This window comes from Syngnathus scovelli, chromosome 18 (genome assembly GCF_024217435.2).
Source record: "Syngnathus scovelli strain Florida chromosome 18, RoL_Ssco_1.2, whole genome shotgun sequence".
In the NCBI taxonomy this organism is placed as follows: domain Eukaryota; kingdom Metazoa; phylum Chordata; class Actinopteri; order Syngnathiformes; family Syngnathidae; genus Syngnathus; species Syngnathus scovelli.
In genome coordinates, this window is record NC_090864.1 from 9,074,301 (window position 1) to 9,090,120 (window position 15,820).

At 43.6% G+C, this 15,820-nt stretch overlaps 1 protein-coding gene and 1 long non-coding RNA gene across 2 annotated transcripts in view; one reads left to right on the forward strand and one right to left on the reverse strand.

The window, feature by feature from the left end:
* Positions 1-4,665: 4,665 nt before the first annotated feature.
* Positions 4,666-15,820, reverse strand: part of zeb1b (zinc finger E-box binding homeobox 1b) — a 35,756-nt gene continuing 24,601 nt past the window's right edge. Inside the window, exons 3-8 of the mRNA XM_049749980.1 lie at positions 12,774-12,935; positions 11,597-11,799; positions 11,225-11,330; positions 9,184-10,898; positions 8,144-8,324; positions 4,666-7,465 (exon numbers count right to left, since the gene is read on the reverse strand). Of these exons, the coding sequence (XP_049605937.1) occupies positions 6,861-7,465; positions 8,144-8,324; positions 9,184-10,898; positions 11,225-11,330; positions 11,597-11,799; positions 12,774-12,935 (2,972 nt within the window). The 3' untranslated portion in view covers positions 4,666-6,860. The remainder of the gene's footprint in view (positions 7,466-8,143; positions 8,325-9,183; positions 10,899-11,224; positions 11,331-11,596; positions 11,800-12,773; positions 12,936-15,820) is intronic.
* LOC125986330 (uncharacterized) overlaps positions 12,932-15,820 on the forward strand; it is a 30,926-nt gene continuing 28,037 nt past the window's right edge. The window contains exon 1 of the long non-coding RNA XR_007487578.2: positions 12,932-14,039. This is a non-coding gene — a long non-coding RNA (uncharacterized lncRNA). The remainder of the gene's footprint in view (positions 14,040-15,820) is intronic.

A 15,820-nucleotide genomic window follows, 5' to 3' on the forward strand; every position in this document is an offset into this window, starting at 1 on the left:
TCTGTTCCCAAATCACACCTTATTTAATTGTGTCTTCTTTATTCAACACTAGCTTCTTGGTTCTTCTCAGTTGAATGATGACAAAGGGCAGCAGAAGGCATGACACAGCCCAGAGAGCGCAGACCGCCGGCCACGTAGGAGACACTCGCAGCTCTGTGAGCCCCAACGCAGGACCGGAGGGGGAGGAAGGGGCTGGCTGGGATCAAAAGGTCAGTGGTGCTAATGGGGGGAGCCCTATGGTGTGTTAATAAAAAGAGCTGGAGGAAACCGGGACAGATGGAGAAGGAAGGGACGAATGGAAGCTGCTTGCTCTGATTAGGATCCACCCCTTCACCCCCACACCCACATCATCTTCTTTAATTCCCTCCCCCCTTTTTTTTCTTCATTTCTTCTGGCCCGCAGCTTCATTTTAAGTTCATTTGAAAGGTTGCGATAAGAAGCACAAATGAAAGTGCCTGTGAGTTATACGACAATGACAGAAATGAACTCTAATTTCTGTTTTATTGGATGTGGTGAGAAAGCACAGTTGGAGACACTAAAAGAACTCTGCAGGCTTAGAGGAACCTCATTTGTGTCTGGTTGACCTCTAAATTGTTTGGATTTGAAAACTATTGAACTATTTTGGAAAATAATAATCGTCCCAAAACTTTTTTTGGCCCAAGGTGCAAGTAAACTGATTCTTATCTGGCCATATATTTGCAAACCTGCACAGGAGATGTTTTTGTCTGACTTTTGAGAAGTACTCCTGCACAACTCTGAATAGTCCATCCTCGGGGGCGTTCACTTTGACAAATGAAAACAAGCAGTACAAATGTTTTACCACACGTCGCAGTCAAACTGTCAGGAGAAGAAGTGCGACAAGTTGATTTTGGCATCCCTGAAGCTAATTGATGATGACTTCATTTCAGATTTAAGACTTTTCATCATGTTGTGCGTCACTGAAAATCCCACTATTTGTAAAATAACTTGTCCAAGATTAGACGGAAGAACACCTGAGGCCAAAAAAACACACTGCCAAGCCAATTTGCTTTGGAAATATTTGTTTTGATGTACAACCAACCCACTGAGAAGTTAGTTTTCTTCTTTTGAGGAGTTTGGTTGTCATTGCAAAGACAGATAAGACAGTGGCCAAACCATATCTCCGTCATTATGGCACATTTAGGAGCATGTGATGATTATAAAACTTTTTTTAATTTTCATGCCAAGTGGTGTGTGTGGATCAATGCAAGTGGACATGTTCTAATGATTAGAAAAGGTGGATGAGGTAATTTGAACCCGAGCAGACTAAAAATCTGCTGAGTGACTCAGAAGCTTGAATCACATCTGGAGGTTTGCTGCATGACTTGTCTCATCTCGTGTTGGTCCACACACTTCACATCCTCAGGGACGGACGGACGGCCCCACTGCGTGAACTCTCCTCCACAACCAAATATTGCGTAATGTTTGACTTTCGTACACTTATTAGTCATCTATATTTAAACACTATACTGGTCACTTTCAGTTTGTTAGTGAAGGTTGACAATCGAGCGACATTCTATTTATAGGCCTCGTCCTTGCTTTACATGACAAAAATGACAATAAAGTTTTCACGAATGAACTCATTTATTAAATGAAACACAAAAAAAACATCCCTGTAGAAATGAGACATCTTAAGGACAAAAAGGTGAACATTTAAAGGAGTGCAAAGAGACATTTTTATGGGTTTATCCCTTGACCTCCAGCAACCAATCAGGTGTCAGCTTTTGAGATGATACATGAGAGGAGGACGGGGGGGGGGGTGGATGATGGGACAATGGGATTACTTAGCACACACACATTGAAGGACGTAGAAGAGAGGTGAAATTATCACGTGTGTGTTGCGTGTGCATGTTTACTAGTGTGTATGTACGTGTGTGGGAGGACCAAAGCAGGTCGTGGGGAAGAGGAGGAGGTGTGCATGTGTGTGTGCTTGTGTGTGTGTGCAAGCAGGTGGGCGGTAGCTTTTCAAGGAGCGGACTATTTAATTGAATTCTTTTCAGCTCCTTGTTATTCCAGTCAGGACTGAGAGCTGCTCCAAGTTGTCCCAGGCAGTGTGGGAGGCCGAGCTGGCTCTACCTGCAAACACACACACACACACACGTGCAGACCACGTGAGCCCAAAGCAGGGCTCGCGATGTATTAGCGGTCACGTTAGTGTTTTTCTTGCATTACTTGAGTCGCAGTGTGGTAACGAGGGGAGGAAGTAGTGAAAGTTAAACCTGGACCTCGCCCTGAAATAAAAACAGCTTCAACATTAAAGCAATAACATATAGTCATTATTTGAACTTCAATTGTATGGAGTTGTTTCATCTTAAAATAATAGACTTCTAAAATAGAAATAAAAAACAGTTTGGTATTAAATTAAATTAAATTAAATTAAATTAAATTAAATTAAATTAAATTAAATTAACAACTGTGCATTGTGTGTCCACTTAAATTGTTATTTTTTCTTGAGGTTATTATTATTATTATTATTTTTTGAGGGACATCTGTCAAGACGCCTTTTAAGGTGTTCTATTGGATCGCTAACTACGGCCATGACACGAGGCCAAAACACGATCACGCTTGCAAAATGCGTAGGTGGTACTTGCAAAGACGAAAAAATGTGTAGGTGTGCGTTCGCAATTTGTTAGTCATATCAAAATTCTAATCTTCTCAGTGTATTTATTTATTAGAATTTAACAGAATTTGATTTCATCTTTTATTAGAACACTTATTAGAACTTTTAAAGATAAAAATATATTGACACGAGGTAATTTAGAGAATGAGTGGCACATGCATGCATGCTGCACATGGACTTTGGTCACATGGTAACGCCAAACCAGGACATAGCCTGAAGGCACGTGTGTTGGTTCATTAGTTTCTAATCAGTGTTTTGAGCAAAACCTTTATTCATCTCCAAATCTGCATCACTACTGAATAGAAGGAAGAAGGTAACCGGGTGCAAATGTTGACCAGGATAGTGTTTGATGACAACATAGCAAGAACGTCACCTGAAACCTCAGTAGATCTCCTGGCTTTAACGATCGGTTTCATATGGCCGGGCTTACTCTCCGGTGATGTTTAGGGTATGCGCTAAATACAGCGCAATGACAATCCAATCAACCCTTAGCTACACACAAGGATGTGGTGACCCTGCAGTCCGAGTCTACCTGCTCACATTTAGCCAACGTATATTGACGATTAATTGGAGCAATCGATATTAGGCTGATTTTCGCTGTTAAGTATTTCTCAACTTTATTTTCGTAACGTGTTGCTGAATCCAAATGAGAGAATATTTGTATAGTTTGAACATCTTGACCATCCAATTGAGTTGTATTTTGTTTCTATTTAAAAAATGGCGTCAATTTATCCGGTGAATTGCTTTATTACCTTCCGCACACACTTGAGACGTCATTTCGAGTCTCCTGGTATTGGACGCTCAAGTAAATAAACCTGACCGCAAGCGACTGCTATTTCCTCAACGTGTGCTCCTCCTCCGCCGCCTTTTTTCTTCCTCTTGGCTTTTCTCTAAATTTCCCCAGGGAGTCTCAGTCCCTCGGGCTCGGCGGCATGTCAGAGTCCCGGCAGCGGCCATACTTCATCAGGCCTTTGCGCCATTATTGGCAAGCGCGCTCCATATCCTCTTAGCAGTTATAGCTTTTCAATTTTCCTTTGAAATGCTGAGAGCAGCAGAACACGCGGCAATAGCTCTACTTTTGAGTCGCGGACGCCAGCGAAAGCCTGTTAACGTACAAACGCACGCACTTTCCGTGCGTGCAGCTGCAGGCCACACACACACTCGTTGACCTTTCCGGAGCTTAGAGTGACGTTTTGTGACCATTGTTACAAGACGTTGGTAATAGGTACAATTACAAGATGCTGTTTGACACTTTGACACAGTAATGTTATGCCGCAAGCTGCCCTCCGAAGCATTATCTCTCCACTTTTCCTCCATTCCCGTAGCCGAGTCTCAAGGGAACCACTGGGCGTGATGATGATGATGGCGGGGATCAAACCTCTGACAGATCATTCTATCACCGAGTCGATGCGTTCCCGCCCCCAGACTCGTATCTTAACAGGTCGAATCGTCACAGAGGCTTGGAAATTCTCCGATTAATGGCCAACGTTCCAAATGAGCAGAGAAAATATACGCCTGATTTTTATTGAATGTTGCTCCATGTGTGGTAGTTTCAAATCCCGGCAATAAATCCGACACCCACCCTTAAAAATTAAAAGTGGCTGTCTAGCGAGACCACCTATCAAATATGACCACTATTGTATCATTTTCAACTCCTCAAAGGACTATGGATTTCTTATTGTCCATTGCATTATTAATTCATGCTGGGGGAATGGGCTGGGGGGGTTTGACCCCAGTGGAAACCTAACCTGGATCAATAGGTTTGACCTTGAACAGGGCAGGGCTGCTAACTAGCAGATTGCACTGATTGGATTGCTACCAACCGATCACTGCGGGGGTTTAAAGCTACACTACGTTGTCGTATTTTGAAAAAACATCAAAATAATGAGGCTGGTACAGTGGTGGTTTTTATCGCCATGGCAACCGTGGATTTTTAGTCAGGTTATCTTATTGTGTTTTGAGCTATCATCATTATAATCAGAGAAGACATATTGAAATATAGCATATGATCATCACAAACACACAAATTTGTATTTGGTGTATTTTATTGTGAGATGGGAAGTCATAAAAAAGAAAAAGAAAGGAAGAAAAACAATCACAATAAAAAAAAGATGAGGTGTTAAAGAGGGGGGGGGGTTATAAAAGTGGCATGGTCTTGACAATGACATGGAAAGTAACATGTTGGCACAAAAAGAAAAGCATAGGAAGAATATTATTTTGGCTTGGCAAATAGGACAGTTTAGGTGGTTACGGTTCATCCTTCAATACAACAGCACACTCATGCTATTAGACATACAATTATTTGTTCAAAAAAAAAATTCAGTAGCTTCATATAAAGTAAGGAAAACTAAAGTAACATGAGCATGGATGCAAAGAGGTCACAGGTTCCAATTTTTCAGGCTTGGAGGGGTTATTTAAAATAAAAACCATACTTCAGTATGCCGGAGTCTCATTTGTTTCAGGGCTTGTAGTTATGTTGCCTTTTTTTTTTTTTTTTAAATCCTTACTAAAATATATTATCGTATTAATACAAACTACAGTATTGTACACTACATAGTGTAATAAATAAACCATAAAGAAATATAAAAAAATAAGACACATAAATATAAAAGTTCTCTATGACTAAACAGACGAACCCATCTCTTTTTGGGGAAGGGGCAATAATACTGCAACTGCTGAACATACAGTACAAACACAGGAATTGGAAGAAGAACCAAAAAAAAAAAAAAAAAGCAGGCCAAAAATAATACTGACGTTGTTGAATAAAACTCCTGGAATTTGCCTACATTACCTGAAGAGACATTTTGTGTTAAACAAGTGCACTGAACAAGCTTAAAGAAGGCTGCACACAATTAAAACAATTACAAGTTGTGTGCTAATTCTTGCTTCCAACTACAAATACGCTTTCAAAATGATGCAACAGTTGTATTATGTAACAATGTAGAACTCTGGCGGATCTGGGACCTGCTAATACCTGATCTTAGCTGCTAAGCTTCCATACAATAATGGCACTTTTAATATGCATCTTTCTCTTTTTCTTGTTTGATTTTTGCATAAGGCTCAGAAAGTGTGGTGGTGGTGTGTGTATGCGTGTGTGGAAAAAAAAAATACATTGCTTTTTTTTTGCTAGCTTCTAACCATTTATATCATGTTTGACATTTTGGGAAAATGCCATTTACTCTATGCCTCACCGCACCAGAAAAATATTTCAATACCAGAATTTTAAAAAAAAATTAACCATTTGTATGTTTTAGATGCGTACCGCTTTATTTTTTAATTTTGTCGTGAACCTGCCAATGTTGAGTAAACATTTAGACAGGCAAACGTTGGTATTTCAAAAACATGCCTATTTGTTCCAATGATTTAGCTGGTCAAAAAAAAAAATTGCTCCACATTGGCAGGTTTATGATACTGAGAAAACAAAAATAAAAACAGTATTATGACTTAATTTAACTAATTCATGCTAATAAGTGACAAATTCCAATCGTGTCCTGGTTCTATTTTTCTGGATTTAAACTGTGAATAAATGTAATAAAGTGAATCAGCTTTTTTTTTTTATTCCCCAAAATGTCAATTAGAACAAAAAAATGACCGGAAAAATCTAAATGGCTATAAAGACCCGTCCTTCCGCCGATTTTAATTTTTATTCTTAAGGCTCACAATTTGATCGGAGTTAACAGCACAACCCAAAATAAGCGTGACGTTGTTGCGGCGGCATCTCTAGTGCGCTAATACTGAAGGGTAGAAAACACAATTGAACTGCTCGATCCTCACGTAAACCAAGCCACTTGTAGTGCACAGGATTTTCCTTCCAACTTAATAAAATACTGACTTTTTTTTTTATGTTCATTGGCAATACAAAGGTATAGAAATATCTCCCAACTGTACAGCATTTAAGGGTTAACATATGAGTGGCAAAATTAGTAACACTGACAAAAAAAAAAAAAAAATGAACCAAGGTGTTTTAGTAATAAAACATTATCTAAAACTTGTCGGCTCTAGCTTCCAAAGTCTGTATAATGCATTTCCTTCCTTTAGTAAAATTTGCATTCTTCATATTTTTCTCTTTACAAATGGATTTGAGAAATCGTTTTCGTCCTGTGGAAAAGTCACTAGTATTTTTTTTTAATTATTTTGAATTTTCAGGCACACCTGGATTTCTACACAGTAGTGAACTGAAGCGAGCTGTCACGATTTGAGCAGGAGCTGCTCTTCTGGTCTTTTAGTCACTATCTCCTTTCTCTTGGCTTTCATCTTCTTCACAAGCCACGTCTCCCCCGCTCTCTCCCACGACCTCCTCTTCATCTCGCTCCCGTGTCACACCTTGCTCTCCATCCACGGCCTTGTCTCCCTCGTCTTCTTGTCTCGTGTCGGCTTCCTCCTCCATCCCGGCCGGCTTCTCCTCCGCTTCGTTGTTGTCCTCGTCCCCGCCTTCGTCCCCTATCTGCACCACCTGGATGTCATCCATGTCCACGGCGCCTTCCTCCTCCTCCTCCTCAAACTCTTCGCTTTCCTCGTCCTCTCTGGTGCTGCTCCCTCGCTCGTCCGAGTCCATCTGGAAGGGAGCGAGGTGCGAACCCCGCACCCGGCTCAGGGCGTCCTCCTCCGGGCTGTCCCTGCCTCCTCCGCCTTGACTTTGAGACTCCTTCTTGCAGTAGGAGTAGCGATGGTTCATGTGCTGGGAGTACGAGCCCGAGTGGGAGAAACGTTTTCCGCATTTGTCGCACTGGTAGGGTTTCTCCCCCGAGTGGAGGCGCATGTGTTCGATTAAGTGATGTTTGTGTTTGAAAGCCTTGGTGCAAATGCTGCACTCGTGTGGTCGTTTCCCTGAAAACAAAAAAGGGGGGGTTCCGATCAGCCGACACGTTAACAGTCACTTCCAGTGGAGACAAAAGTAGTCACACTTGTGTACTTAAGGTTTAAGAAAAATAATCAGAGCAACTATTTTGCTCCATTGCCTCACATTTTGATTGAGCGATTTTAATGAGTGGTCCGGGCCCCTGCTGTGATTCTAATTTATTTTGAAGAAAAAAATATCGTTGAGTAAAAAAAAAAAAAAAACAGTAATAGGAGGAACATATTATGAAAATACAAGAACGAATCAAAACGAGCCTTTGAGGGAACTTAATCCAGGACACGGAAGGGCTGCTCTCACCTAAACTGAACTGAGATGAAAACATCAGTTGCTCGCCAGGTATCCAGGAATTAAACGGGGGGAAAATGGTAAATAGCGGGTTGACCTGCACTTGGCTCACAGCAATCCAAATCACTACCAGAGCTCGGCTGTTCCAACTTACAACATCATTTTTATTTTTTTTGAAAAGCTGGCAGAGGTTGGGGAGTTGGCGGAAAGATCTTCTCAGACCATGTTGAGTAATACCTGCTTGGAAAGGAGGTGTCCACCCTTGGACTGAAAAATCCCCCTTCACTTGCACCCTGACTCAATGTTCCTAGCTCCAGATTTGTTTTTGTTGGCCGGGAAATGAAACAATTGGTATTTATTACCTGTGTGCTCATATTTGTGTCTGAGCAGCGAGCTGCTTTTCTGGAAGATCTTGTCACACAGGTCACAGGCGTACATGCCGCTGTCCGTCTTCTTCATCTTCTTACGCAGAGGGCCCGAGTCCGAGTCGTTGTGTTCCTCCATAGCGGACATGCCCTCCGAGCTCGTGTCCTGCTTTTCTTCCTGGTTGCGAAACAGGAGACATGATTACTAACGCAAGGTGGAAAAAAAACAATGAATGACTCAGAAAATACAACGCAGCATGTCTCGAGTGAAGGAAAGTGCTGAGTCAAACATCAAATATGCCATGACCACAAATAGTCATCTGCAGGCCATTCCAACGAAGGCTTTACGAAACTCGACAATTCCATTCCGAGATGTAGTTAGCCTTTCCTCCAGTTCCCCCCCGCCCATCCTGGCATTTCTACAAAATTGATAAAACCATTACACGTAACTTTAGAGTGTCAAGAAGAAAATAACTTCTCCGTTCACTTACGAGCCTGTAAAAGCCACCCAGCGGTGCTGGGAAAGACGATGAGTCGTGATTAAGAAACCAATACACACACAAGTTTCTTTTTACGAGGCAGTCCTACGCCAATCCACTTAACACCGACGTATAACGCAACAACGATAAATCCACGTGAAAGGCAGCGGCGCTGCGTTTAAAAAGATTCCAGCAGATCAATAAGGGACTCAACGGTAAAGTGCATCCTTCTGTCCTTTGGGTGACGAACCGGAAGATCATTCAAACACCCACACAGATCTCCGTCCATTACTGCTGGCCTGGGCAATGAATAGCCATTACCAATATTTGTATTTAGATTTGACAAAGAGATGAGGGTCAAAAACTGGAAGTGGATGAATCACTTCCAGTTTTGACCCTAACCCTAACCCTAACCCTTTCCAATTAAATGGAACCAATTTTCCGTAGAACCGAACCACCTTTAGAAAACCCAACTAGTACTACGGTACGATATATAAAAAAGTTGGTTGGGTGTCCGGCAGAGAATCTTCCCAAGTATTGGAACGGAATAATACAAACCTTAATCCCATTGAGGTGGATGGTTTCCTGGGTCTCCGTTCCAGCCGGGCTGTTAGCCGTAGTGGTGTAAGTATAAGCCAGCTGAGGGATCAGGATAGTCTGCTTGTTGTTGGTGCTAAGCGCCCTTAGACATTGCATACGACCCTGGTCGGCAATGGCCACCAGCGTGGGGAGTTGAGTGGTCACGATATTGAGAGGTTTGGCACTTGGCGGGCTGGCGTACAGCGTGACAGGGCTGGAGCCCAGGCATGAGAGTGGCGACGCATCTTTCTTTGTGCAAGTTAAGTTCAAAGGTTCGTCCAGGTTGGTACGGATGGAGGAAGGCGAGGGGTGATTGCGGGATTTGGCAAGCACAGCTTCAGTTTCCTCTTTGTCGGGCTTTGGCAGGGACAGGTCTAGTGGTGCATCAGTGCTATGAGGGGGCCGGTCTTGAAGGAGACCATCCCCCCTCAGGTTTAGTGGTAAAGGAGAGGCTGGAGAGCTATGGGTGCCGTTGATCTCCGCCGGGGTAGCTTCTGTTGGACTGTCCTGGGTCAGAGAAGGACTCATGGAGGCCTTCCCCTGGATCAGCGAGACCACGTTGTTGCTATCACAGGCGTCCTCTTCCTCCGAAGGTGGTGTTGGGGCACCGAGGGAGATTTGACCCTCCTGCATTTTGTCAAACCACTTTTTCACAACGTGAAGTGGTAGGCTGACTGAATCGGAGATCTTGGCCAGCTCGTCCTTGGTGGGCTCTGCGTTTAAGGCAAAGTAGGCCTTGAGCAGGGACAAGAGGTTTTTGGGCTGGTTGGAAAGTCCCCCCTCTGAAAGCAAGGCGGCAACACCGGACTCTCCGTTGAGTCTGAGACTTTCTTTCTTGCAGTGTTTGAGGGCATGAAGACCTTCCAGTCCAGCGGGACAATTATCACACAGGAGACAAGTTTTAGTGGTTTTATCCTCTTCTTTTGGATCAGTGGTCCTCGTGCTCCTGATGGTCAGGTCTTCGGGGAGTTTCTGACACTTGAAAGACTCTGTGCTTGGCTGAGCAGTTGAGAAGAGCTCATGCTCCTTCTTAAGGTTTTGCGCCGTGAGCTGGCCCTGGTTTGGGTCTAAATTGTAGTTAATAATGATTTTTGCATTTCCGTCCTGACCGACGATTGGCAAACTGATGGCTGAGATGAGCTGCTGTTGGGAGGGGTGGAGCGTTCCAGTGGTTAACCCCAAGCTGGCCTGACCCTGGCCTTTGGCGTTGCTTTCCAGGACTTGGCGGATGACGTTCCCGTCCACGGCCACTTTCAGAGCGTTCTGCAAGTCGGCTATGTTGATGCTGATGGGCGATACCAATCCCACGGTGGGCAAGACGACAGCTTGAACTGTGCCCTGCAGAGGAGCCGCAGCCCCTCCGCTGTAAACTCCGCCATTCACACCAGCCATAGAGGTCATCACCGTGGGTTTGTATTCATAGTCCATAGGCTCGCTTTTGATCTGGTTCAGGGGCAGCTGTTCCTGCAGTGGCTTACTGTGCTCCAGCTTTTCTCGTATTTGCGTGCGGAGGACAGAGGGTGACGTGGGAAGGATTGGAGTTTGAACCTGGGTCTGGTTTTTATTGTTGCCCAGTCGCTGTCTGCCGTTGACCGAGATGAGGCTGATGCACTTTTTGCTGCTGATGTGCGAGCTGTACGAGCCCGAATGCGAGAAGCGCTTCTTGCAGTTGGAACACTCGTAGGGTTTTTCGCCTGCACGGTAGAAAGCAAATAAAGGAGTGAGAAGGATGCGTATCCATTAGTTAATGATGCTAAATGAGCAGAGCAGGCTATAGAAGCGAGATGGAAAAAAATCTCTCATGCACTTCACTGATGTTGGAATGCTGATGTAATGACACAGTTGGGAAATGCCCTTTTTTAATTGCTCGGTCGTAATGCCTAAAGAAACAGTTATAGCGCATTAACGAGGCGTACACATTAGGCGGAAACATGACGGCTAATTATAGAGAAGTGGCTAAAACACACACACACACACAAACACGCTCGACTTCCATGGTGACGAAGGATTGGCCACTCACCACTGTGAATGCGTAGGTGCTCCTTGAGATGGTGCTTATACTTAAACGCTTTGCCACATTCAGTGCACTTGAATTTGCGATTGCCTCCCGACTGTGTGATGTGTCTCTGTTGAGCCGGGGCAAGAGAGGGTCAATCAGTGAAGATACACAATGACAACATAACCTTTGAACCGCTACTAATTCGTGACACGCAATGTCATCAATCAATCGGGGACAAAAGTTCATGTTTGAGCGCCATGTTTTGGAAAAAGACGTGGCGCTGTGTTTGTATTGCGTAATTTTAAAATGACTGTCAAAGGACATGACGATTACATCACAGTGTGGGGTATACCTAAATATTTATTTATTTATTTCAATCAATTTGCTTTTTACCTGATCTCTTCCTGGCTTGTGGGCCGTCATGTGTCTCTCCAGTTGTGCGCGATGTGCAAAAGTGTAGCTGCACTCGGGGCAGCTGAAGCATTCCTCGGTCTTCTCGTGCCGATACTTGATGTGCTCCTTCAGGGAGCTGTAACGCTTGTAGCCCCGTGAACAATAGGGGCAGGTGAGCAGCTGAGAGAAAGAATCAGGAGTTCCTGAATGGGATTAAAGAAAATAAAATAAAAATAGGTTGAAGGCAGCTTATAAGGAAAATCACAACAGTTTTACTTTCTAGCCCCCCCCCCCCCTTTCACAGGTAAACACCAAATAGGTAACCAAATGGCTCCATGTTTATTAGTGAGACAACAACAAAAACAACATAACACCAGGATGCCATTTTGGCTTTTGGTCTCCCAAATTGCACCCATCGGAATCCTTGGTGATTTACAGAGGTGGCAAAGTACTCACATTCCAAAGTACAGATACTTGTGTGTGTGTTGGGTTAAAACTAGAATTATTAAACTCATGTAGAACTCAAATGGAAAAAAAATGTCTGTCATGATAACTAAACAAACACACCGAAACTGTATAGTTTTTATTTTTAGATATGACAGCGAATTTAACAGCGGTGGTGGTTTCCTCTGTCTGTGTCTTTTTTTACATCTTGTGGTCACCCAAGGAGGTTAAAAAATAAAGTACAGACAAAGTATGTGCTTCCCGCCACCAAACTATTTGTAGAACGAGCGCTTTAGAAAAGTCCGGACTGAATTTCGTACTAGTCCAGCTCCCACACGGGTGAAACATTACTTTGTTAACAGGTGATGTATTAAGTTTTCCTGCGGCACAGGTGAGGGCCCTTTGGATGGAAACACACACACCTTATCGCACAGGTAGCCATGAGTCAGAACCTTCACAGATGGGACAGATTTGTTCAGGTGTTAAAGTTCCTCTGCCCCCCCACCCCCGCACCCCTCCTGTTGCAGCAGGTAAAAGCCACATGGCCCGAGGCAACAAAAGTCACTTGTGTGGTGTTTTTACAAAGAGCAGCGTGGTGTGGCTAATTATCTTGCAAAGTGTTGCTAATGAGAGGCCCTCGAGGGGAGATGCAACCAGGTAGAGGAATAAAAATAGTGGTTAATCAATGCTGACGGATAGCAATTTCGAAATTTGCTAATTGACGATCCCGTACCGTTTTCATCGTGAATGCTGGCGTCAGGGGTGCCGTGGCGTTGCGTCTCCTCCTCCGGGGCTTCTGGGTAAATGACGGCCGTATCCCCTTGTTGAAGCATCTCCTCCACCAAGGCGTCTGTGCTCACGTCGTCCTCCCCGTCTGACGCGCAGTCTTCTTTCACTAAGAAGCCCCAAAAAGCACTTTCGTTAAGGATGATCACGAGGTGCGTTTATGAAATGTGATTAGCAAACTCAAGGTTTTATTGAAGGTGAAGCTGTTGTGTTGATCCGGACGGAATCAAATACAATGAGGGCTTTTATTTGTAAAAGACGGAAGCAACTATATTATTGGCCTTTAAGGCATAATATTAAGTGTGACCATCATGCTCTTTCAAAGAACTGAATGGCAAACCAGTATTCACACTTGAAGATCCTTGCTGACTGCGGACGGATAATATTTACGACCTTGGGTGTATAAATGTAATGTATGTACATCACATGAGAGTAGAAACACACTGCTCTCTAGAAAGGTCTGTAATTAGCATTTCAGAAAATACAAATCTTTTTTACTATGGTCACCGATGCTCTATTAAGACATTTGCCACCTTATATTGGCATAGATAATTGCACCTAAAGAATTTATTGTCTGAAAAAATAAAGTGAAATCATTTCCTGCGGCGCAATTTACTTCTCTTTTATTTCAGTATTGTGTTAAGCGGGCCGTGTGTGTTGACAGACAACGCCAGCTGAGCGTTCTCCTCAGAGACGGTAACAAGTGCAGCGCCGACAACACGGCGAATATCCGTCATCTTCGAGAGCTTCCTCTGGTGCGCCGTAACAAAGCCGCGAAACAATACGAGCCTCGTCATTTTGTTGCTATGGTTATTAGGAGCATTGGACGAGGTCGTAATAAACCCTCCGAGCCGGAGAAACACGTCGATTGGCGAACATAAGTGCGGATATGTAACAGCTGAGAATTGCAGATTTCATTTCCCACGGCGGAATGTCAGGAACACAAGGTGCTGCTCACCCCACACACCGAACTGTTTGTCTCCCATGACCTTAACAAAAGAACAGCAACACTTCTATTATGGCTGTATGATCAATTTGATACATTTTGATCGATGAATCTTTTAGCATTTAAAATTCATGTTGTTATTTTTTTCTTGGCATTTTAGTTGGATGCACAAAGTGGGTCAAGGAATTTCCAGGACTGGTGATAGAAAATTTCAAACCCGGACGATTCTTGGACCAGAAGAATATCGCAGCTACTCATCCAACCTGGGTCAGTGTGATTTTTGTTTTTATTCCCTCTTTAGCAAAACCAATTATCAAGATGTGGACGACATCACACTGACACAATAAGCTGACATGTTTTGACTATAACAGATGTCATGAAACTTGGACTAAGCCAAACGTTACTTTTTTTTTTGTAAACAAAGGGAAACACGGGTAAGTGCTGATGTTGCTGTACCAAACACAAACACACCTCCAGGCTCCAAAATGTTGCGCTTGAGTGTGAAGTGCGGTCCCAGTTGGGGGTCTGTGAAAAAGGTGCGACAAGCTCTTGTTTTTACTCCTTGTGTGTCGCTCTCGTTGCTTTGTTAAGCGCCGAGTGAGGCCAGGGGGTTGAAGCGTGTTATCAAGGCTACCTCCCCTGACATGAAACATCACACGGGCCGTTTATGTGCTGACGCAGGCATGTGAATGTACTGCTGCGCTGGAGGAAAAAAAAAAAAAAAATGAGAATGTTGCAAAAATGTAAAGTCAAAGTGCATCTTTAAAAAAAAAAAAAAAACTCTGTGTAATATGATCGTATGTGTTCCATTCCATATACGCTGTGTCGTATCGGCGATAAGGCCGTCCGAGCAACAGTTCTGATCCTCCACTATCATTTGCAAGACTGCAAAAGTCAAAAATAGGAGATGTTCCCAAAACAAGAACACACTGGCTTATCTGTGGCTTGGGTTCAGTCCAACTATTGTTCTGTCTATGCAAAAGTATCTTTTCATGAGACGATTCCCTTCCTATGCAGATGGGTGGCTGGCTTTTTACACCACATCATGACGTAATGCGCAGAGGAATGTCGTTTTTTTTTTTCTTTCCCCCTGTTGAGTCCCCGCTGCCCAAGAGTGGATTTAAAAACAACTCCATCGCTTGTCATCAATGCATGTCATGCAAACACGGGAGTGAAGATTAACGCTGTGTTGTGCTAATAGCTAGAGGTGCTAGTACTCACACTCTGTACTTAGGTAGTATAAACACTTGTGCGAAAAGACTAATACGATTTTTGCAATGAGTTTTCCCACATTAAGCAAGCTGATGTTTTTTTTTTCGTGGCCTTTGGGCTCTGAGTCTTCGCACACTCAAAAGTGGATAAGTGCCTCATGATATCAAAGCTCTCCGACTCCACCCTGCTCGTTCTGCGAGATGTAATCAGCTCTACAAGTCATCAAAAATAAAAGGAGGGTCCTCCCAGGCCAATACGCGCTACATTTTCCTCTCCTGAATTACTCAGCCTGATCTTGGGCTACATTTTAGTACGTCCACACTGGGCCGCCCCACCAAAGCGTAATCACTTAGGAGGGAATGAGTAATGACAGCGAGCAAGGCGCCCATGATACCATATAATCAAGAGGAATGAATCAGAATATGAGAAACAGCAAGGGAGAAGAAGGGTGTAAAGAGAGAAGGAGGGGAAGAGAGGTAAAAAAAACAACTATGGAGCGCGACAATCCCGAGAGAAGGGGTGTCGTGGTTTTAATTTGAAACAAACTTGGGCTACGCTGAGAAAAAGATTAGTGGGTGGCGCTCACGTTTCAAGGCAGGAATCTCGGGAGTGGAACCTTCTGCGTGATGAGGCAAAAAAAAAAGGTTCGCTCGAAGGATTGCAGCTTCATAAGATGCAGGCAACAGAGTGAAAACATTGGACATGTGCAAATGTGCACACCACGAGGGAGGCAAAATGAACATTTGCACGAGGCTAAGTGTGGCGCCGAGCCAGCGTGCTGAGCTGTGTCACTGTAACTCATGCTTTTCAAAATGTTTAATGTTCACAGTTCCAGG